Source organism: Condylura cristata, unplaced genomic scaffold (assembly GCF_000260355.1).
Source record: "Condylura cristata isolate star-nosed mole 26May11 unplaced genomic scaffold, ConCri1.0 scaffold00043, whole genome shotgun sequence".
Lineage (NCBI taxonomy): Eukaryota > Metazoa > Chordata > Mammalia > Eulipotyphla > Talpidae > Condylura > Condylura cristata.
Window position 1 is genome coordinate 1,952,181 of NW_004567144.1, and position 26,152 is coordinate 1,978,332.

At 36.1% G+C, this 26,152-nt stretch overlaps 1 protein-coding gene across 4 annotated transcripts in view; it reads right to left on the minus strand.

The window, feature by feature from the left end:
• The window catches only part of OPHN1 (oligophrenin 1), a 487,931-nt gene that overhangs the window by 213,623 nt on the left and 248,156 nt on the right, over positions 1-26,152 (minus strand). For all 4 annotated transcript variants that reach the window (XM_012733926.1, XM_012733925.1, XM_004694439.2 and 1 more), the window contains exon 5: positions 20,921-20,992. In XM_012733926.1, the coding sequence (XP_012589380.1) occupies positions 20,921-20,992 (72 nt within the window). The remainder of the gene's footprint in view (positions 1-20,920; positions 20,993-26,152) is intronic.

The following is a 26,152-nucleotide window of genomic DNA, read 5'->3' on the forward strand; positions in this document are numbered from 1 at the left end:
AAAAAGCTGAAAGCCTTTCCCTTGAGATCAGGAACAAGATAAGGGTGTCCACTATCACAACTGCTCTTTAACACAACACTGGAAGTTCTAAACACAGTATTAAGACAGGAAAAAGATATACAAGGAATTCAAATAGGGAAAGAAGAAGTAAAACTGTCCTTATTTGCAGATGATATGTTAACCTACATGGAAAACCCTAAAAACTCTATAGAGAAATTAATCAAAACCATCAACCAGTTTAGCAAGGTAGCAGGATATAAAAATCAACACACAAAAAATCAGAGGCCTTATACACAAACAACCAATCAGAAGAAACAGAAATGAAAAGAAAATCCCCTTCTCAATTAAAACAAAAAGAATCAAATACCTGGGAATCAAACTAACAAAAAAGGTAAAAGAATTATACAAAGAAAATTACAAAACACTGTTAAAAGAAATACAAGAAGACACCATAAAATGGAAAGACATCCCCTGCTCATGGATTGGGAAAATTAACATCATCAAACTGGCCATCCTACCAAAAGCAATATACAGATTTTAATGCCACCCAATAAAAGTCTCAATGACATTCTTCAAAGAAATAGAAAAAATATTGATGAGATTCATATGGAACAACAAAAGATCTCGAGTAGCCAAAACTCTCATGACTAAAGAAAAAAGAGAATGGAGGCATTATAATCCCAAACTTCAAGCTATACTACAAAGCCATAATAATCAAAACTGCATGGTACTGGAACAAGAACAGACATACAGACCAATGGATTCAGATAGAAAACCCAGATATAAGCCCACAGGTTTATGGACACCTAATCTTTGACAAAGGAGCAAAGAAGATACAATAGAACAAAGGAAGTTTGTTCAGCAAATGGTTCAGGGAAAACTGGGAAGATACTTGCAAAAAGAAAGAAAGAAAGAAAGAAACTAGATCACTACCTCACACCACACACAAAAATCAACTCGAAGTGGATTAAAGACCTAGACATAAGAACGGAAACCATAAAATACCTAGGAGCAAAGATGGGCCAAACACTACACAACATACACTTCAGTGACATCTTTAAAGATACAACACCCAATGCAACGATAGTGAAGGCAAGGCTAAATAGATGGAACTACATCAAGTTAAAGAGCTTCTGTATAGCAAAAGAGACATTACAAAATACAAAGAGACATCACACTGAGTGGGAAATATTTTCTCACACAAAACTAGAGATAAAGGATTGATCACAAAAATATACAGAGAACTGACGAAACTCCACAAAAATAAACAACCCCATCAAAAATGTTCAGGATAGCGAAAAAGATTCTTCTCCAAAGAGGAAATGCAGACAACCAACAAGCCCATGAAAAAAATCTTCAACATCATTTGTAATAAGGGAGAGGCAAATTAAAACCACAATGAGATACCACCTCATCCCAGTGAGAATGGCACATCTTAAAATAACTAGCAACAACAAATGTTCTCAAGGATATGGAGAAAAAGGAACTCTCCTGCACTGCTGGTGGGAATGCAAACTAGTACAACCATTATGGAAAACTGTTTGGAGGTTCTTCAAACTGCTAAACATGGAGCTTGCCTATGACCCAGCAATCCCACTCCTACGTATCTACACAAAAGACACAAAAACAGATTCAAAAAGATACCTGCACCCCCATGTTTCTTGCTGCCTTATTACAATTGGAAAGATATAGAAACAGCCCAAATGCCCAAAAGTGGATGACAAGATTAAAAAGATGTGGTACATATACACAATGGAATATTACTCAGCAACCAAAAATGAACACATGTCTTTTGCAGCAACATGGATCGAGCTGGAAAAGATCATGCTTAGTGAAATAAGCCAGAAAGAAAAGGAAAAATCCCGGGTGGTTTCACTCATTGCAGGAGTATAACGAACCAGGCGAGAAAATAATAATAATAATGAACAGCTATATATCAGAAGTAGGTTATGGGGGCAGAGTGGGGAATGGGATCAAAAACAGTGGGGGGAGGGAAATGCATTGGACTATGGTGATGGCACATGGGTGATTTGGTGATGGGAAACCCACGGGGATTACAACTCAGATGAAAAAATGAACAAAATTATGTAAAAATAAACTATTATATAAAAAAGGCACTGAAATAAATAAATAAGCAAAAAAAAAAGTAATAATAGAAGAAGACACAAAGTAATGGAAAAATATTCCCTGTTCGTGGAATGGAGGAATCAGCATCATCAATATGGCCATCCTACCCAAAGAAATTTACAGATTCAGTGTAATACCAATGAAAATCTCAATGACATTTTTCAAAGAAATAGAACATATATCGCTGAAATTTACATTGAATCACACACACACACACACACACACACACAAACATACACACCCTCAAATAACAAATGCTCCCCTGGTTAAAAAAGGGAAAAATGGAGGTATTACGGTATTACAACCCCAGATTTCAAACTATACTACAAAGCCATGAAAAAAAAATTGCTTTGGAACAAAAACAGACACACAGACCAACGGAACTGATTTGAAACACCAGAAATAAAATCACACACATATGGTCAACTAATCTATAACAAAGGAGCAAAGAATAAACATTGGAACAAGGAAAATTAATTAAATAAATGGTCCTGGGAAAACTGGAAATCTTTCCGTTTCAGAAAGATTTCTGATTACTAATTAATTGCATTATTTGTTACAAGTCTATTCAAATTTTATACTTCTTTATATATCACCTTGATATAATTTTATTATGTCCACCGTCAGCATACTTTGAACTTCAAGCATTCTGGTGTATGTAAAAAATCACTTTCATTACAGGGTTATGTTAAATACAAGTACCAAGTGTAGCAGAGGTTCTGATCAAGAATCTCTAAATATTTCTGATCTGATCACTATCTTCACATCAAAATCTTCATCAAAACTGTTGTTGAATGGATGGGGAACAGAAGGAATATCTACTTGCAAAGCAGGATATAAGACTCTTAGGAAAACAATAAAAGTATATATGCATACAAATTCTGAATACCAAGTTTAATTTTGCATACATTTTTTAATTTGTTGGAAATTTATAAAATATCAAAAGATAAAAGATAGGAACTAAAATCTAGAAACCTGTTTGTAATATTACAGTCAAAATGCCCAAATTATCATGTAAGAAGCATCCAGTAATATGAAAATCAACCAGAGCAAAACATTTCCCAAATTGGATAAAAGACATGAATCTATCTACAGCCAAGGGAATTAATAAACTACAATACGATAAATTCAATGATACTCACACTGAAATATAATTTAAACAAGTTGACAAAAGACAAAGAGTCATTTCTGGAAGCATCGGGAGAAAATTTTTTATGTATGAGAAATCTCCAGTAAGATTAGTGGTTAATTTCTCATCAGAAACCATGGAGGTCAGAAAGCTGACATATAGTTATTTAGAAACAAAAATCACGAATTCTATGTCTGTCCAAAATTTGTTTCACAAATGAGGGCAAATTAAGATATCCCCATTTAAGTAAAGGTTGAGGGAATTCATTAAACAATAATTTATCTCTAAGAAATTCTAAAGGTGGTCCTTGAATTTGAAATGGAAAGAAATTAGATAATAATGCTAAGTCATATAAAAGTATAAAATTTTCCAGTAAAATAACTGTAATTGTAGATATAATCAAGAGTAGTTTTGAATTTTTGTTTCCTAAACCCACTTTCTCACTTCTTTAACTGATATTACAAAGGTTTAAAATACTTAATAATATATGCCTTAGAGCTATTAAATGTGCTTTACCATAACACTTCTAAAACTAATGCAGCAGTAATTCTTCATTACATTAGATCGGATTAAGTGATTTGAAAAAGAAATATATAAAGTCTACATTATTGTGGTCACAGGTACAAATATGTACTTTGGGAACAATGAAACAAAAGAGGTGGGACATATCTTTAAAGAAACACAATTTTTGTATGTTATTGAAAGTAAGTTGATTTATACAAGTTCAACTGTTATGAAGTTAGGGTATTAAATATAAGCCTTATAGTGACCGAGGATTGTCCAGTCCTCCTTGTTCTCAGGATTTTACTTGGTGCCCAAAGTTTCTGCCGGTCAAGCTAAAAGGCAGAGGCAAGCAGGGAACCCTTCACCAGGACAAAAGACTTGGTATGAGTATATCTACTGAAAATAGCAACAGACATTATGGCCAGATTAGCATAAGTAGCAGACCACTTTGACAGGAAGTGTAAGCAGGGAATAGAAATAGGATGTTTTGACCATCAGCAACAATGGAACCCCCAAACTCCTATTCACTATCCCCAACATGTGCCAGTCTATGCGCATCACTAATACACAAATCCCAGCATGTACACTCCTTTAAACATTCCTCCACATACTTGCCCACTTTCCCTGAATCTGATACTGTTACTGGACCCCAACTACCTCAGTGGCAGGAACTAGCAGGAGTAGTGTTCTTTCAACCTGCAGCTCCACCACAAGTCAGTTGTGGCAGTTGCTCTTCTGGGCTCAATAATTTCGGTTTTGTCAGTTGTGATAGCTGTTTCTCGGAGACTTTTTGTGTTAACAGGGTACTTCCTGGATAGTGGAATGGAGCAATCAGCTGTGAGCTATGAGCTGATTGGTGTTAAATGGTCCAGTCAGACTTGTGGACAGGACAACTTGAAAGATGATATAAGCCAAGATTCTAGTAAGCCAGAGAGAAACAACTACCCCAGTCCTGAGAGAGAGGACACTAGCACCCAAAGGAGAAGGCCACTGACTCCAGCCTCTGAAGAAGAGAAGACAGTTCCAGCTGCTGAAGAAAGAAGAAAAGAAGAATTCAGCAGCTGACTTCCGAGGAGGTAAGAGAAGCTGAAGACCTCTGTCAGAGACTGGGCCAGTTTCTGACATTGCCTGGAAGATGCACCAAAGGCCCTAGGCCTGTTGTCTCAAAGAGCTGTTTGTTGTTGGTATAGTCCAACACTGTTCACAAAGATCTGTTAATGCTGGGTGTCTCTGACACTGCCTCTGAGGGACCAAAAGTCACTACTGGCCAGTGCTGTACAGCACTCCTGGTGAACAGTGATGACCATCACTGACACTATTTCCATGAGATAGCCAGCCACTTATGGATACAGTTAGCTCTTTGTTTCTCATTTGTAAAATAAACCCAATGGTTGTTCCTAAAACTGGAGGTCTCTTGCAATTTTTATGCACAGGTGAGAACCCACAGACAGTGACCTGGCTTCTTATCAGTTACTGTGTTTTGTTAAGCTACAGCCTTAATTTTTTTGTTTTGTTTTGCATTTTGGAGCTTTTTGGTGGCTCTCTGACCTCCAAGCTTGAGCAAGTGGGTGGCTGTTCCATCCTTCCATCTGGCCTCCTACCCTTCTACTTCATCTCCTGTTTCAATACCAAATAAATATGAGACTGGCCAAGGGAAGGTGCTCCACAGTTATAAGCCCTTTTAGGTTGTTCTCTCACTACTTGGAATTTGAGTTGTCTTTCCTACATCCTGTACAACTTCCAATTTTCCCATCCCATGAGGTGACAATAACCACAAATAATATATCCTTAAAACATTCTACTAAAAACATATGAAGGCTATAATGGATGAAATAAGGAACAAAAAGACAAAAGACATATATAAGGCAAATAACAAAATGGCAGAATTAAGTCCATCCCTATCATTAATTACTGTAGATTTAAATGAATTAAAAATTCAAATGAAAAGGTACAGGTTGGTGAAATAAATTTAACACATGCTCCACTATTCACTGTCTACCTGGAAATAACCAGAGAAAAAAGACACAAATAGGTTGGAAATAAACAAACAGAAAAAGATATTCAGTGCAAATAAATAACAAAAATGAGTTTAAATGCCTGTACTTTTTTAGCAGATAAAATTGACTTTAAGTCCAAGTTGTTTTAAAAGGAAAAGATGGGGATTATTTCTTAACTAAAGGGTCAATGAATAATGCAAATATAAAAATTTAAAATATATGTCACAATCAAAAAGGCCACAAAATATATTTTAAAAAAGCACAGACACAAATGAAGAAGTAGAAAATTCAACAATAATAATTAGACTTTAATGATTACTTGCAACAATGGATAAAACATCTAAACAGAAAATCATAAAAGAAGACATTTGAACAAAGCCACAAATCATTTAAAACTAACAGACATACTACAGGTCTTAAATAATGTCATTTCATTCAATATTGTTTTGTTAGAATATTAATGAGAAAAAAATCTGTTTCCAAGGTAACCACAGTGTCAATACATACTGTGTGTGTACTGTGTGTATGCTTTTGTTCTAATGGTCACATTTCCTTCATATATCTGAAAGAGGTGCATATTCATTTCACTGATGTATCTAATTCATACCAATGTGATTGTGAGTATGTGTATGAGTGTGTTCTCTAGGGCATTGGGATCTGAAATAAATAGGTTAGAAAATAAATTAATTATATTAAATTATGATTTAATATTACAAATGTCTGAGGTCTTAATTTGGAAATTTAGTAATATTTTATGAACAGAAATATGCAAGAGGAACTTAACTCTTAATTAAATGATTGTGTAAATAGATTATGGTGAAAATTGGTTTTGTTATATATCATTTAGCTCAAATGATAATATTATATCTCACATTGAAAAACTAGAAAAAGATGGACAAATGAAACTGAAAACCAATAAAAAGAAGGAAGTAATGGAAATTAGAGCAGAGACAAAAAGAGACAAATTTAAAAACAAAGTTCAAATTTCCAGTGAAATCAAACATTGATTCCTTGGTGGGGCGGGGGAGGGGGGAAGGTTCATCAAAATATACAAAAATCACTCAGTATGAAAATAAGAAATATTAATAAATACAATCAAAAACAAAAGAGAACAAATTACAAGAGACATTTTAGGAATAAAGAATATGATAAGGATCATAAGGATTACTACAAGAACCTATACAAATTCAAAAACCTAGAGAAAATAGAGAAGTTCATAGCAATATACAATGCTAGAAGTTGAACCCGGAAGAAAAAAAAAAACTTTACAGATGAATCACAAGCAAGAAAATTGAGCCAGTAGTCAAGAGTACACCAAATAATGGAACTCTAAGCCAAGATGGTTTCCTTACTGAGTTCCACCAATCCTTCTATGATGAGCCATTACTATCCTTCTAAAACTATTATTAAAAAACTGAGAAAGAAGGCAATATCCAAACACATTTTGTGAAGCAAACATCACTCTGATACCAAATCAAAGACCTTACAAAATAAAAAGTATTACAAAGCAATTTCTCTGATGAACATAGATGCAAATATTCTCAAGAAAACGTTAGCAAGCCAAATCCAACAATACATCAAAAGGATAATACACCAGGAACAGGTGGGACTTGATCCAGGGAAACAAGTATTGTTCAATATCCGAAAGGCAATCAATGTAATTTACCACATCAACAAAAGGAAAGAAAACATCATATAATCATAACAATAAATGCAGAGAAAGAATTTGGTAAGATTCAATATCCATTTATGATAAAATATATACTGGGGATATATGGAATATTCCTTAACTAATAAAGGCCATATCCAGCAAATCCACGGCCAATATCATACTTAATGGTCAAAAATTAAAAGCTTTCCTTCTAAGATCTGATACAAAACAAGATGTCTACTTCATCACTTCTATTCAATATAGTAATGGAAAGTCTAGCTAGAGCAATCAGAAAAAGGAAAAATACAAAAGTAATACAAATAAGCAAATCAGAAATAATACTTCATTATTTGCTGGTGACATGGAAAGTTCTAAAATCAACACTACAAAACTAATGAATAAATAAATTCAGTAAAGTAGAAAATGAATATATAAACTCAGTTGGATGTCTAAATGCAAAAATAATTTGAAGGGAAAGAAATCTACAAAACAATCCAATTCAAGAAGAAATAAATGCCTATGAGTAAAGGACCTGGACCCATATATGAAAAACTATAAGACATTATCAAAAGAAATAGTGTTTATCAAAAGAAATTGTGTCTACAAGGAGATGGAAAGATATTTCCTGTTCATAGACCAGAAGAACAAGCATTGTTAAAAATATTTACCCCTCGGCCCTCCCTGGTGGCACAGCGGGTTAAAGCACAGCACTGAGAATCTAAAGCCGCTTCCGCATGAGTTCGATTCCCGCCTGCCCCGGAGGTGACCACATGGCGTGGCAGACCTCTCCTGACCCGCCCGCTGCTCCCCTCAGCAGTGTACTTCGTCGATCTGCCTGTTCTGTTCCCCTCTCTGTCTCTGGTGAAGCCTCTTGCCACCCCTGAGCCTCTGGCCTGTACCCCAGTTCTGTATGCACAAATAAATAAATCTTTAAAAAAAAATATTTACCCCTCTCAAAGCAATATATAGATTCAACACAATCCCTATAAAGATTCCAAAAGTATTCTACAAAGAGATTAAAGAAAAAAATACTGACATTCACATGAAACCACAAAAGACTATGAATGGACAAAGCAATCCTGAAAAGAGGAAGAGATGCAGTATTGCACTCCCAGACTTCAAACTATACTACTAACCTAACATAATTAAAACAGTATTGTACTGGAATAAAAACAGACACAGGGCCTCCCTGGTGGTGCAAGGGTAACAAGTATCAGCACTATGAAGCTAACTGCAGCATGAGTTCAATCCCTAGCAGGGAGATGACCCACATGGTACAGCAGACCTCTCCTGTCTTGTCTTTCTGCTCCCCTCAGTAGTGTACATCAGTAGAACTGCCTGCTCTGCTCCCTACTCTGTTCTTAGTGAACCTCCTCACCTCCACCCCTCTGGCCTGCACCCCAGATCTTTTATGCATAAATAAGTAAATCTTTAAAGAAAACATACACAGACCAATGGAAAACATTTGAGTGTCCCCACATAAACACACTAATTTATGGGAAAAGAATTTATGACAAAGGAAGCAGGAATATACTCTGGACAAAGGAGAATCTCTTCATCAAATGGTGTTGGAAAACTGGACAGCCATATGCAAAAAAAAAGAAAATATTAATAGGCCACCATCTCCCCCTTATATACAATATAACTGAAAAAATATAAAGAAACTAAATAAAACATTACACAACATTGGCTTCAGGTAAGAGGATAAAAAGCAAAGATGATCACATGTGATTACATCAAACAAGTTTCTGCACAACAAAAGAAAGCATCAGTGAAACAAAAAGATACCCTATTGAATAGGAAAAAAATTTTTCACATAACTTATCTGACAAAGGGCTGTTAACCAAAATGTGTAAAGAACTCATGGAACGCAACAAAAGAAAACAAATAAACCACTCAAAAATACATGGGTAAAATAGATAAATAGGAACTTCTCCAAAGAATACATAAAATTGAATAGGCATATGAAAAAATGCTCATTATCATTTACTATCTGGGAAGTGTGAATCAAGAACAAAATGATACTGTCACACACTCCTTAGTGACCCACATCAAAAGGACTAGAAATGAGTGCTGGCAAAGATGTGGAGTAAGTGGAAACCTCTTACAATGTTAGTGAGAATATTAAACTGATATAGACCCAATGGAAAATAGTATTGAGGTTTTTCAAAATATTAAAAAAGGATTTATTAATATTACATGGCTCATCAATTCTACTCCTACTTAATATGCATGGAAAATACAAAAACTAATTTAAAGAGATATATGTACTTCTATGTTTACTGCTGCCCTATTCACAATAGTTAAGTGCCCAATGACATAGGAAACTAGCTAAGTGCCCAATGACATAGGAGTAGACAACTATTAAAAGGATGAATTCCTACTATTTACGAAAGCACAGACAGAACGCAAGGTGATTATTGATAAACAAAATAAGCCAGGGGGAAAAATGAATATCAGATGGTGTGAACTATGTGGAATAAAGAGAAATCAAACAAAAATCATATAAAGCCAAACCAATAAAAAAGTCCTAGAAACATGACTGAAGTATTGAGGTAATCATAGAGGCAGGAGGAGGAGGAGAAAGAATGAAGTAAGAAAGGGAGCATAATGGAATCCAGTGGTGGACTCTGGGTGTCTTGATGGTGGGTATGGGGGGGATCTCTACATGAAGGTGGTAGATCCAATAACCCTAAATCATACAGAACACTGTAAACCAATGTTAATTCAACAAATGCAAACTATACATAAATCAGGGTCTAGTATACATAGTATATAAAGAACTCTTACAACTAAACCAGAGTAAGATAATACAATCAAAATATATAGGCAAAAATTATGTATAAAATTTGAATAAAATTTTATTAACATATTCAGATATGCACATGTCCAAAACACACATGAGCAGATGCTTAACATCATTAGTCATTGGCAATGTAATAAAAATTACAAGAAACCATTAGGATGGCTATAATAAGAAATACAAAAAAATGATAGTGTTGACAAGTATGGAAATATTTGAAACCTTCTGACTTGTTGATGAGATTGTGAATATTACAATCATCAAATGAAAATGTTTTGTCATTCCCTTAAAAATATAGAGAAGGAGGGCCCTCCCTGGTGGTGCAGCGGGTTAAGCACAGCACTAAGAAGCTAAAGCCACTTCAGCATGAGTTTGATCCCCTGCCCCGGAGGTGACCCACATGGTGTGGCAGACCTCTCCTGACCCACCCTCTGCTCTTCTCAGCAGTGTACTTCGTCAGTCAGCCTGTTCTGCTCCCCACTCTGTCTCTGGTGAATCCTTTCACCGCCCCTGAACCTCTGGCCTGTACCCCAGTTCTGTATGGATAAGTAAATGAATCTTTTTAAAAATACAGAGAGAAAGTACTATATCATCCAATAATTTCCCTCCTCCATGTATATCCAAAGAACTGAAAATAGGTATTCAAAGACATATTTGTTCAACATTGTTTATTACACAATTGTTCATGACAGTCAACAGGTGTAAACAATCCAAGCATCCAACAATGGATTAACAATTAAATAAATTGTATTAAATACAGACAGTATTTTTTTCCAGCAACCCCAAGGATGGTTTCTTTTCAATATTCAGGCCACATATAAAATGTCAACTCTTTAGAGATTTTCTAGTATGACTCCAGTGCCATGTCTGCCCAAACTGATCAATCACTATCAAATTATACATTTTATTGTCTTTGTAGCATTTATTACTAACTACAATCACATATCTGTTTTCGTACTAATGAATAATTTATCTATCAGCTTTCTACCTCATGTGTCACCACTATAATGTAATCTTTACTTCATCAATTTTGGTCACCTTTTATGAAACATACATTTTGTGGTATATTAGTGGAACTAAATAAATTTGGTGAAGGAATCAATGAAGTCAACACGCAACCTCAGTTGCAGAACAAGTATTAAGTCCAGATATGACCACAGCATAAGACTACTGGATTTATGTAGAAATAATATTATTCTACTTGCCAACAAGTGTACTATATCAACTACTTTTCATCTACTATTTTGGGAAATGCTTACAAGTAAAATCATATCTCCCCCACCCCATGTTAAATGCAATACAATTAATTGTTACCACTTATTTAGGATTATCTGTCATATTTTATTTTTAGCAATTTAATGTGCATTTCTTTTTAGAATTGTCATGCAATCTTCTGAGTATCATTATTATTATCTATAATTAATGGATGAAGAATCAGAGTACTAACTTGTACCATACTGCAAAACTTGAGGTGAGGTGCCAAGATTCAAACCTAGATATGCCTATAAAACCTTTGCATCTAATGCTCACACTATACTAGACTATAGAAAAGGCACTGAATCACATTCAAATTATACCATTTCCATTTGTTGTTAACTTAAAAAAAAAAAACCTTGTTTATATTTCCTGAGAACATCACATATTTTATAAGGAAAACAATCAAGAAATGTTGTAGGAAGAATAGGAACCATGCTTCATTTATCTCTGTAGTCTCAGAGATAAATAAGAAGCAGAGGGCATACTATAGAGTTAAGTACTAAGTAAATGTTGAGAGAGAACAAAAATGTGGGTGTTATTGAGAATGGAAGAAAGAAAAGCAGATGGATAAATTAAAGGAAGTTAGGGTACTACATGCTTTGAGAGGGCTTATATGTATTAATATCTTAAATTCTACTAGTATATTTAATAACTAGAAAATCACTTTTTTTAAAGATTTATTTATTCATACAGAACTGGGGTACAGGCCAGAGATGCGGATGGTGAGAGAATTCACCAGTGACAGAGTGGGGAGCAGAACAGGCAGATCGACAAAGTACACTGCTGAGGGGAGCAGCGGGCGGGTCAGGAGAGGTCTGACGCACCATGTGGTCTCCTCTGGGGCAGGCGGGGATCGAACTCATGTGGAAGTGGCTTTAGCTTCTTGGTGCTGTGCTTTAACCCGCTGCGCCACCAGGGAGGGCCCACTGCATCACTTTTAATATGAGGATGTTACAATAACATTTCTGTTCACAGAAATTATTATAGAACAACATTATAAGGAGGTCTTATCATGATAGGTATGGATGCTGCAGGCAAATAGGAAGCTGCCTTCTCTTTTTTTTGGCTTTCACTTAAATTTTTAATTTGCATACAATTTTTCATTTGGGAGAATAAGGATAGTGGGAAAAGTTGCAAACATCTCCTTTCTTAACAATAACATGAACCAGCAGTCTTTACAGCTGTTAAACCTCCTGGCTAACAACTTTATAATCTGACTTGATCAATCCACAAGTTGGACAAGATTATTTCGGTTTATATAAGTAATACTTAGTTATCCACTTTCAGTCATAAGATTAATTTATCTGTGCCAACTAATATAGGAACTGAATTTAGATGAGTCATGGGGTCATCACTAATCTTGACTGGGAAATGAATCTTCAAGAACTTCATGACTAAGCAAGAACAAGAGACTGAAGCCAAAAGTCTGGTATTACTTTCAGTTCTGAAAAGAAATATCAAGGTTAACTAACATAGTAGCAATAGATTTCACAAACAGTTGAAATAAATAAATTGCTTATGGAGATTACAGTTCCTAGTATCTGTTTTGGGGAATATTTTATTTCCATTTGTTTAGTGAATTATAGAATACACCGAAAGTCAGTGTAACGGGCTTTCACTCTTCTACCTTAAGAACCACATGTAGGGCCCTTGTTGGTGGTGCAACAGGCTAAAGCACAGCATTGTGAAGCTAGCCGCTGCCACTTCACCACGAGTTCGATCCCTGGCCAGAGAGGTGACCCACATGACATGGCACACCTCTCCTATCTCTCCTGCTGCTCCCCTCAGCAGTGTACTTTGTCAATCTGCCTGTTCTGCTCCCCACTATGTCTCTGGTGAATCCTCTCACTGCCCCTGCACCTCTGGCCTGTGCCCCAGTTCTGTATGCATAAATAAATAAAATCTTCTTTAAAAAAAGAGCCACATGTAGGGCCTCTCTGGTGGTAAAAGGGGTGAGGACACAGCATTATGAGGCTATTCACAGCCACTTCAGCCAGGGAGGTGACCCACAAGGTGCATCATACCTCTCCCGCCTTACCTGTCACTCCCCTCAGCAGTATATTTCAGTCAATTTGCCTGGTCTGTTCCCCCACCCTGTATCTGGTGAATCCTCTCACCCCCTATACCTCTAGCCTATACCCCAATTCTTATATGTATAAATAAATAGAAACAGATCTTTTTAAAAAGAACCACATGTAGACAAGCAGCTGCATGGGAACTTCAAGACTAAGTGAAATGCCTAGAGAACACCATATTCAGATAACCAGAGCAGAAAAGCATCTGTCCTAGCTAATTGCCAGATGTTTAAGACACTGGTTCTCAGAGTTCAGCACATCTAGAATCTAAGCTGAGGCTCCTTCTCTTATCAAAGGAAACAGGAGTTACTTGGGCTGGCAACATCAGCTGTGTTGCTGATGGCTGCTGTCCTCCTCCAACTTGAAAAGGGATTTGAAATTATGTAACATTCTTCACTCACTCGCACCAATCCCTAGAGATCCAAGTAGGGAGCACAGATAGTGCTTTAAGGTCTCTGTGGATAGTGTATTACTCTTTGAAAAGGAGAACTATGCTTTTAAATGCATAGCTTGTTCAAAAGGGCACCAGCAAACATTTATTCATTTCTTTCTAGAGTTTCCGAGAATAATGAAAATTAATGAATTAGAAAACTCACTATCATAATTTAAGATTCACCTTCAGTGACACATACAAAATTCAGGGTCAGTACCATTAAGATAAGAATAAATTAGGAAAAAGGAGATGGCACATTTCAGCAACTTCTGAACAATCTTTTTTTTTTTTTTTAAGGAACCAGAAATGAAGCCTCCTATTCTTAAATAACATTTATTATTGTTGCAAAGAAGTCTTTATCATGAGAACAGGTCTCAGGTTTACTTAACAATATATTGACTGGTTATGGATGAAATTTCACCAAAGTGCTATATATGAAGTATGCCCGACTACGACTCTTATTCAGCAATCTAATGTTCACAATGCATTGGCTGCCATTTAGCTATTTACCCAAACATGCCTGTTTCATATGCCTGCATAAGATAGAAGAAGAAACACCAAGGGCTTGCTAAAAAGGAGAAGCCTAAAAGAAAAGCAAGATACAGGAGTCACTGTCACTGACTCTCAATCTCTACCCTGTGGGATAATTGCTCATTATCCTCTTTGCTCTTTGCCTGTGTCAAACAGGGATAGCAACAGCAAATGACCTTGCAGGGTTGTTAAAGTATGTTACAAAAATCTATTAATCATACTAAGGTTATGAAGGATTAAAAGGACTATGAATAAAGTCATTTTCCGTAGCAGTAAAAAGTGTAGAAAATGCCATATTTATTTCATGGTTATTCCTTTTGTCAGACATTACCACATTCCTTAAGGTTCATTATAGGTTCAGTAGGTGAACAGTCACTCTGTGGAAAGTACCACATGAATTACAGGAGAAGCATAACAGGAAACACACTTGTGGATCATTACATTTTTAAGTTACTAATATAATATAAAGACTACACTATATACATGAAGAAATACTATAATTACACACATAAACTTATTTTTAGAGAAATGAAAATGTATATGGTACAAACAAAATGCATATGTATTAGTGCAGTATAAAACTGGTAAATGCCAGTGGAATTAATCAAGGGAACATTCTTGGGGAAAATGAATTCGAAGCTGAATTTTTATTTATTTGCTTTTTTAGCACACGTTTCCTAATTATAAAAAATAACTCATTCTTACAACAATAAATTTGAAAAACTCAAATTAGTAAGACGAATAAAAGAAAGGTGGGCTCTACTGTTCTATTGTATTCCTTCCATTAAAATGGATTAAAATAATGAATATGTAATAATCAGTATGCAGTAATGTTTTCTTTAAAATTATGTATAATGTTAGATTACAACACTATGAATTCAGAAACATCGGATCCCAAAGCTTCCTGTGTATGCTACCACACCACACTCACCACCACACATCCGTAGTCCTTTATGATAGGGTATTAGGCCCTCTTTCCACTATCTTGTCCTCCCTCCTCCCCCTTAAGTAGTCTCAGTTTTATAGTCAGGTTTCCAGGGTTTGTAACTAACTTGATCTTCTCCGACTTCTTGTTTTGTTTCTCTGTATTCCACGTATAAGACAAGCTATGTGGTATTTGTCTTTATTCTTTCATCTTGTTTCATTTTGCATAAGCTACAAAACATATCTATCTTTTCACAGATAGCAAGAGTTCATCTCTCTTATAGATGAGTAATATTCCGTTGTTTACATATACATCATCCTTCTAATACACGTATCTTGTTGGGCACTTAGGTTGGTCCTATAATTTATCTGTTTTAATAGTGATGATCTGAACAAAAGAATACATTTATTCCTTCAAATTAGTGATTTTGTATTCTTTGGAAAAATACTGAGTGGAATTTCTGGATTATACAGTACATCTTTTTCTATATTTTGAAAAATCTCTACACTGTATCCTATAGGGGCTGAACCAGTCTACATTCCTATCAACAACATTTGAGGATTCCTTTTACTCCAAAACCTTGCCATATTTGTTCCTAGTCTTCTTGACAAATTTCACAAGTGTGAGATGATAATCTCATTGAGGTTTTGATTTACCTTTAACTGATACATGATGATGACCATTTTAGTCGTGCGTATTGACCATCTTTATGTATTCTTTGGATCAACGCCTATTAAGGTCTTTTGTCCATTTTATTGGGCTTTTTGTTTTTATGCTGTTGTTGAGGTCCAAAAATTCTTTGTAGAACATCTGTGTTAGATATATTTTGTGCCAATAATATTTTTTCCCATTTAGTAAGATGTTTTTTCATTTTACTGATAGTTTCATTCACTTTGTAAAAGATCTTAGTTTGCTGTAACCCTATACATTTATATTCAGCATGTTTTAACTGTTCACTTTGACATAATTTATGATTTTAGTTTTTAACACCATTTGCTCTCCAATGTATACTCTTGGCTCAATAACTGTAAATTAACTGTCCATATAAGTGAGGATTTATTTGTGTTCTGAATTCTATTTCATTGATCTGACTATTTTTATTAGAATAACATACTTCTTAGATTTCTATAACTTTGCAGCATAGCTCAAAGTCTGGACGCATGATACTTCCATTCCTCCTTTTTCTCAGGATTGTTTTGGTTATTCTGGATCTTTTGTAAATCCATATAATTTCAATAATGTTTATTTTATTTCTATGAGTAGTTATCACTGAAACTTTTACAGAGATTCCATTAAACCGATATATTGCTTGGTGTGAAAAGGCCATTTTAACAATGTTAATTCTTCCAACCCATGAACAAGATTATCTTCCCATTGTTTGTGTCTTCTTCTGTGTCTTCTAAGAGCATTTTATAATTTCCATTGCCCAAGGTGCCCATTTTCTTTCTTTATTTTACTCCTAAGTATTTCATACTTTATTACCATAGTAAAATGGAATATTTTCTAGATTTCCTTCTTTCTCTTTTTTTAAAAGATGTATTTATTTATGCATCTAGAACTGAGGTACAGGCCAGAGGTGCAGGGGTGGTGAGAGGACTCACCAGAGACAGAGTGGGGAGCAGAACAAATAGATGAACAAAGTACACTCCTGAGGAGCAGCGGGTGAAACAGGAGAGGTCTGCTGCCCCATGTGGGTCACCACCAGGGCGGGGGGGATCAAACTCACACTAATGGGCTGTGGCCAGCTTGCAGTATTGTGCTTTAACCTGTTGCGCCACCAGGGAGGGCCCTTCCTTCTCTTTTTATCACTTCTTTGCATATACGAGTGGCAACTATAATGACTGATTTTGAAACCTGTAAATTTACTATATTGCTTTATTATTTCTATTAATTTATTAGTGGAGTCCTTATAGTTTTCTATGCATATTACTATTTCATCTGCAGATAGTGATAGTTTTGGTTCTTCTCTCCCAATTTGGAATCTGTGTGTGTGTGAGTGCATGTGTATCTTGTCTAATTTCAATAGCCAGGACTTCCAATACAAAGTTGAATAGTAGTGGTGAAGTGCATATCATTTTCTTAAGCCTGACCTTAGAGGAAAGGCTGATTGTCTGTCACCACTGCTATGATGCTAGTTGTCAGTTTGTCTCACATGGTTTACATTATATTTAGGTAGATGCCTTGACCCACACTTTTTGAAGGTTTTTATCATAAGTAGATGTTATAAATGTTTTCATTTATTTGATAAAATCAAATGTTCTTTCATTTCATTGATATGGGGAATTAAATTGATCAACTATCAGATCCTCTTATGATCCTTTTAGCACACCACTGAATTCAGTTTACTAAGAGTTTCCTATGTTTGTATCTATGTTCTTCAAGAAAATTGATCTACAGTTTTCCATTTTGTGATATCTTTGTCTGCTCTTAAAGGTATCAGAGTAACAATGGCCTCATAAAGTGTGTTTGGAAGCCTATGTGATCTAATTTCCCATGTAAAGCCACTGTTTCCTTCTTGATTCGCTACCTACTTGATCTCTTCGTTGATGAGTGTACAGCACTCTCCTACAACTTAGTAAGTTGCCAATGTCTTTTCAGTTTTTTTTTTTTAAGATTTATTTATTTGTGCATACAGAACTGGAGTACAGGCCAGAAGCTCAGGGGCGGCGAGAGGCTTCACCAGAGACACAGTGAGGAGCAGAACAGGCAGATCTACGAAGTACACTGCTGAGGGGAGCAGCGGGCTGGTCAGGAGAGGTCTGCCACGCCATGTGGTCACCTCCAGGGCAGGCGGGAATTGAACTCATGCAGAAGTGGCTTTAGCTTCTTAGTGCTGCGCTTTAACCCGCTGGACCACCAGGGAGGGCCTCTTTACAGTTTTTTTAATATCTGTCTTACATATTTTGATTCTCTTGTCTCTTGGGACATATATATTACTGAGTTTTATGTCTTCTTGATATATTATTATTGTAAGTATTGTATGATGATCATTAAACCATCATATAATACTTTTTTAGCAGTAAGTTTATTTTACATAAATCAAGTGTGTCTGTCTTTGCCTTTGTTTGGGACTCATTTGCTTGTAGATTGCTTTGCAACCGCTTACTTTGAGTTTATGTTTAATTTGGAGCTCAAACTTTACCTCTTAGAGATAGCAGAAAGTTGGGTTTGTTTTCTGACCCAGCAGGCACTCTGTGACTTTTGTTCATAAGATAAATCCATTTATATTTACAGTAATTATTAATATGTGAGGATTTGCTATTGCTATATTGTCTTCAATTTTCTAGCTTATCTATTTCCTTGTTCATTTTTTGGGAAGTAATAAAAGTACTTCACAGAATGGAACTTTGTTTCAATGCAAGCCTGTTTTATATACTACTTCAAATAATTCATAAAATAACCCTGTGAGATAGGTATAGTTATCTATATTTTATAGGTAAGGCTCAAAGAGTTTAGTATTTGCCCCATATCACAGAACTTGAAAACAGCAGAGCTAGGCTATTTACATCTTATGTCTATGTACCTTGATGTTTCATGTCTGGTTTCACAGAACAATGGTTAAGGGCATCTGAGGAAACTAAGCCCAGAGACATGACATCTTTTATAAAGAAAAATGACTTTAGACTTAAAAGCAGGAAAACTGCATTGAAATCCAAGCACTGTCACCTCCTAGTTGAGTGACTGTAAACACTCAACAGTGGTTTTGAGGTTCCTGTGAGAAAAGATTTGTGTATATATCCATAGGAAAGCACTTGCTACTATCAGTAAATTCACAGAGGCAGCAAACAGCAATGCTGTATCTATTATTATATGTCTGATTATGGGTCAGAAAACATTCTAAATAATTATTAAACACAAACATACTGAACTTAAAAAAACATGACACAAGGAAACTCTATTTAATACTCTGAGAGGAGGTGTGCAAAAGCAATTTTTGAAAGGCTTCTGATCTCATTGGAAATATACAATTTAAGACAGTAAATAGCAGGAAAGTGTGCCAGTTTGTCCTGATGATCTAGAATCATAAAATAAGTAGATTACTTGGGGGGGGGATGAGGGTGGGAGAAAACAATTAGCAACTTGTGGAGTAGTTATACAAGATTATAAGAACAATCTTGGGTACAAGTAAGCTTTATAGGATCAATCTGCCTCAACAGGAACCCCCTAAGGCACAATCAGTCTTTATCAGACCCCATGGAAGAAGCAGAGAATGGCAGCTCTAGTATAGGCCTTCAGTCACTGGGGATGCTATGTGTGGGATCGAGAGCAAAGGGCAGCATGGGCATGGGCAGACAGACTTTTAGGGAGCTGGTTTTCGTACTGAGAAATCTGTAGGATCAAACCAGGCAGAAGTTCCAAGGTCAATTAAGAACCATGTTATCACAGATGTGTACTTGGGTCACCTATATATCTCTCTCACTACAATGACCTACTCGTGCAGCATTGTAAACTATAGGAGAAACTCTTTCTCATGCAGTGTTCCTCAGCATCTTCTACTGAGAAAGCTTAACATTTTGCTCACTGCAAAGGAGAGATGCTTAAAGGAATTCTTTTCATTATCACAGTACAGGCATGGAGGAACAAATCTAGAACTGAAAGGCAATAAATTGGTAACATACTTTTTTTTTTTTATTCATACAGATCTGGGGTACAGGCCAGAGATGCGGAGGGTGAGAGGATTCACCAGAGACAGAGTGGGGAGCAGAACAGGCAGATCAACGAAGTACACTGCTGAGGGGAGCAGCGGGCGGGTCAGGAGAGGTCTGCCACGCCATGTGGTCACCTCCGGGGCAGGCGGGGATCGAACTCATGCGGAAGTGGCTTTAGTTTCTCAGTGCAGTGCTTTAACCCGCTGCGCCACCAGGGAGGGCCGGTAACATACTTTTTTAGTACTAAATTTTTAGTAATTGGTTCAGTGCTCCTTCTACTACCTAAAACTTTACCACTAGGATGAAGCTGTAGAAGATGCCGAGGAATACTGCAGGCATACAGGTGGTTTCCACTGGTAAAGAAATAGCGGGGAAAGATAAGTAACCTTTCTGACTCTCATTTTTTTCATTGGATAATGGGCATTATATATCTTACTTCACAAGAAGAAAGTGTGTGGAAAAATCTCAGCACAGGTCTGGAACATAGGAAGCATGTAATGAGAATAATATCAGAATCTCACAGGTTATAATTAGATAATAAATATAAAGTATCTAACCCAGCACTCAGCACAGAGCAAGTCGTCTTTTAATTACAGCTATTATAACTATTACAACTATTTCCAGGTGGATAAATGAAGCTTAAAAAGAACTGACTTGTCCACAATTAGAGATTATTGATAGCATAGCCTGCAGTCAATTCAAGACTTTTAAGTTTTTTTTTTTTCAGAATAAGTTTTCTTATAGAAATGAACCCCACACTAATGAGGAGAAAAGAATGCTAGCCCAAAGTATTACTCAACTGCTGTAAAAGATATCTTACACATTTGGTGAATATGTACCTTGGTGAAGCCTATTTGTTCCTTCCGGAAATTTTCCAAGGGTTTGATCAGCAAATCACTAGCATTGTGTACCTGGAGAAAAAGAAAGAAAAAAAAAAACAGAAGACAACTTTTAGATTGGCAACATTCAACTTCAAGAGTTCCTTGTTACTAAAACAACTCTTTATAATACCTTCCAAAATATTCACAAATTTGCTGGCTTATTGTGTTTTGTTACTGTCTTTTTTTCTCATATTGGTCTCTTAAATCAAATACTTTCAGAGGAGATGAGAAAAGGAACACTATGGGAGCTTCTCTGAAACATTACTGGTAGTCTGATTTTAATCAATAAATACTCAGAAATGTGTCCAGAAGCAGACACAGGAGGCCTGAAAAGTATCTGGAAAAAAATAAGTGAAAGAATTGAAGAATCCATGAAACGGTGACTTACACCAAGGACAAAGCATTTCATAAGAGGCAAATGAATTAGCATTTATAGCATCAGGATAAATCCCATAATAAACTGTCTCCAGAAAGGCCCTTGTGTGTCATAAAACCAGAACATTTCCTTCAGTACTTGCAGTCATAGAAAACATGGGACCAGGCCTTCAAATTACTTAATTATTGATGCACAGAAGCTGGTAAGAACAGCCTGTCTAGGGACTAAAAATATTGATATTGATTGGTTCTGGAAATATATAAAATTCCCATCCAAATTAAATCCCTTGTTTAGTGGCCAGTTGGCGATATGTCAAGTTCTGTCCTCATATAATCCTGTTGGGTTGTATCTGTCCAAAGTAGCAAGTGTGGTTTGTTCTTCAGGGGTGTGTATTAGTTGTACTTTAAGAGGGAGCCTTAGAGAAGATTTCAGAAGCACTGGGCCTTTTGTATCCATTGCATTAATTTTCATCTATCACAAGACAGGGAAGTGAGAGTCTAGCTTCCTTGTCAGATGGAGCATATAGTATCAGAAAGAGAAGCTGTATTTTTAAAATAAAAACAGAGGACAGGAGAAAGTTAGTATAACTAGATCTGCAATTTCCAGACTAAGAAGCAATTTGTAAATTACCACCAAATAACATGGCATGTTGAAGAACCAGTACATATTTTAATCAGGTTGTGCAGGAATTTGGGGTCTATCATTATGCGTTCAGGTGTGATTTATGGTACAACTATATAGGCCAGCTATTATATAAACAAAGACCAACTAACGTCCCTCATATTAAAACCCAAAATACCAGTGACTATGACTGAAAACAAGAGTTCATCTACTGAGTAACTTCTAAGCAACTGATGAAAGGCAGAGGGAGCCCTCAGCAAACAAAAGTGAGCAATGAGATCCAGGAGCGTACCCTCTGGCAAGTACATGGTTGTGGAGGGATAGCAACCTCTCATATACCTGTACACCCTTTGCGGAAAAGTAAGTAAAATCAGGAAGCCAGAGGAAGGCCCTCGCTATGTGGGAGCAGCAACAGCTAGGGAGAGTGCTCACAAACAGCCTTAGAGTCTACAAGAATCCCCTACAACATTCACAGTTCGCGTTGCACATTGTAGGTTAAGGCATGAATGTAGGGGAAGAAACCAGCAGCGTACGAAGATTGGGTGATTTCAGAGACAGTGCACATAACCCATCCACAGCATGACCACCCTTGTGGAGTCTGGCCTAGCAATGCTGAACTTGGACTGGGCACCAGTTCCCAATGACCCAGCAGGAGCACCCCAAAGAGGTGCAAATCAGCACCAGTGGCACAGTGAGCCAGAGCCAACAACAAATTAGAGAACACACAACTGGGAGAAGGAAAAATATGAATAAACAAATAAGCCCTCTTGGAAGTGACACACCACAAAAAGAAAATCAGCCACCAGAACTCAACAATAATGACATGGAAGAATTGTCATGATCAAAAAATATAATGAAGAGAAAAAAGGAAAAGAATGATATGCAAATTAATGAGCTGAAGAATGAAATTATGTCCTTAAAGAAGCAAATTCAGATTTTAAAGATTAATGGAGGAGCTAAAGAACATTGGGAAAAGCAACAAAAACAGAACTGCTAAAATAGAAGAATGAATCCGTACTCTTGAAGATACAGATATAAAAAGGACCAAAAGAGAAAGGGAAAAATGAGAAAGAAGTGAAAAGAAATAAAAAGATGAAGAAACACATTGAGAAGTATCTGACACCATGAGAAAAAGAAATATAAATGTTATAGTAATCCCAGAAGGTTAGAAGAGAGACAATAGAACCAAGAAACCATTCATGGAGATAACAGAAGAAAACTTCCCACACATAAAGAAGGAAATAAAAACAGACATGCAGGGAGCGAGAGGAACATCAAATTACCACAATAAAAGGAAAACTATAGCAAGACACATAACAGTAAATCTTCCAGTACTCCAAGACAAATTAAAAATAACAAAGCTGACAAAGCGTAAGAAAGAGATCACTTATAAAGGAAAAAGAATCAGGCTAACATCAGACCTCTCCAAAGAAACACTATGGGCAAGAAGAGAATGGAGTGACATTAATAAGGTCCAAGCCAAAAAATGCCAATTAAGAATACTTCACCCCGCAAAGCTCTCCTTCCTCTATGAATGAAAAGTTAAAACCTTTCCAAACAGAGGCCTGCCCTGGTGGCGCAGCGGGTTAAAACACAGCATTGAGAATATAAAGCCACTTCCGCATGAGTTTGATTCCTGCCTGCCCCGGAGGTGACCACATGGCGTGGCAGACCTCTCCTGGCCCGCCCACTGCTCCCCTCAGCAGTGTACTTCGTCGATCTGCCTGTTCTGCTCCCCACTCTGTCTCTGGTGAAGCCTCTCACCGCCCCTGAGCCTCTGGCCTGTACCCCAGTTCTGTATGAATAAAATAAAACTTTAAAAAAAAAAAAACCTTTCCAAACAGAATATCCAGAAATTTATGACTCCAAAACTACTACAACGAAAAATATTTCAATAAGGCTTAATGTTAAATCCAACAGAGGAGTGAACAGGAAGAACAACTAACAAATATGTTCTATGGAGCCAATAATACACTAATACCAAAACCAAAGACAACACAAAAAAGAAAACTACAGCTCAATCTCTCTAATGAACACTGATGCAAAAATCCTCAATGAAATCTTTGTCAGCAAAATCCAGCAATGCATCAAAAGGATAATAAACCATGACTAAGTGGAATTTGTTCCAGGGGCCTAAGGAGGGTTCAACATCCAAAAATCATTTAATGTAATCTAACACATCAACAAAAAGAAGAACAAGAACCATATGATCATATCAGTGGGTGCTGAGAAAGCATTTGACAAAGTTCAAACTATTCATGATGAAGGTCCTCAAACATACCTTAACACAATAAAAGCCATTTATCACAAAGCCACACACAATATTATTCTCAATGGTGAAACCAGAAAGTATTTCATGTAAAATCAGGAAAAAGGGTAGAAAGAATGTCCACTCTCATCACTACTTTTCAATATAATACTGGAAGTCCTAGCCAGAGCAGTAAGACAAAAGAAAGGGATAAGAAATAAAACTATCACTATTTTCAGACAATGTGATGATATACATGGAGAACCAAAAAACTCCAAAAAAAGACCAGTTAAAATAATTAACTAGTTTAGTAAAGTAAGAACATACAAAATCAGCACAAAAAAATCAGTGGCCTTCCTATATACAAACAATAATAAGAAGAAGAGATTAAGAAAACCACCCCATTTACAACTAAAATGAAAAAAATCAAATACCAGGGAATAAACTTAATCAAGAAGGTGAGTGACCTATACAAAGAAAATTATAAACCATCGTTAAAAGAAATAGATGAAGACACAAAGAAATGGAAAGACATCATCCCCAGCTCATGGATTAGAAGAATTAACATTATCATAATGGCCATCCTTCCCAAAGAAATTTACAGATTCAACACAATCCAGATAAATATCTCAATGACATTCTTCAAAGAAATAAAACAAATATTGATGAAATCCATATAGAGCTACAAAAAACTCAAATAGCCAAAAGCCTCTCCTGATTAAAACAACAGAGAAAGGTGGTATCACATTCCCAGACTTCAAAACTATACTACAAAGCCATAAAATTTAAAACAGTATAGTGCTGTAACAAAAACAGACACATAGGCCAATGGAATCAAACAGAAAACCCAGAAATAAAGACACATATATGGGCAACTAATCTTTGACAAAGGAACAAAGAATATGCACTGGAACAAGGACAGTCTGTTCAATAAATGGTGCTGGGAAAACTGGACTACCACATGTAAAATAATGAAATGAGACTACAACCTCATACCATATACAAAATCCAACTCAAAATGGATAAGATAACATAGGATTTGAAACAGGAAAAAATACACCAGAAAATACTTCATGACATTCATTTCAGGAACATCTTTACAGGCTCACCCCAAGGCAAAGAAAGTGAAGGAAATATAAACATCTGGGATTCTACCAAACTAAAAATCTTTTCTAAAGCAAAATAGATATTAACCAAAACAAAGACATGCCCTACTAATTAAAAAGAATTTTTTCTACTCCATACAACCCGTAAGGGACTGACCACAAAGATCTACAAAGAGCTTACACAACTCAAAAACAATGTAAACAATTGCATTAAAAAATGGTATGATCTATACACACTTTTTCAAAGAGGAAATGCAAATGCCAACAAGTATATGAAAAAATGTTCAATATCACTTATAATAATGGAAATGCAAATCAAAACCACAATGAAATACCTTAGTGAGAATGGAACATGTTAAAAAACTAGCAACAAGAAATATGTGAAGGATGTGGTGAAAAAGGAAGTCTCCTACATTGCTGGTGGGAGTGCAAACAGATCCAGCCACTATGGAAAGCTGTGTGCACGCTCCTCAAATTACTAGTCATGGAGACACCATATGAGCCAGCAATTCCACTTCTAGGAATCTACCCAAGAACACAAAAGCATTAATTCAAAAGGATATCTGCACCAATATATTTATTGCAGCACTATTTATAATATGTAACATACATAAACAACTCAAATGCCCAAAAATAGATGACTAGATCAAGATGTGGTATTTATACACACTGGAATACCATTTAGCAATCAGAAAGATAAACTCATGCCATTTGCAGCAGTACAGATGGAGTCAGAAGGGATCATGCTTAGTGAAATAAGCCAAAGGGAAAAAGAAAAATATCATATTGTTTCACTGACAGGAGGATTATAGGAGAACCAAATATAGGATCAGAAAAAA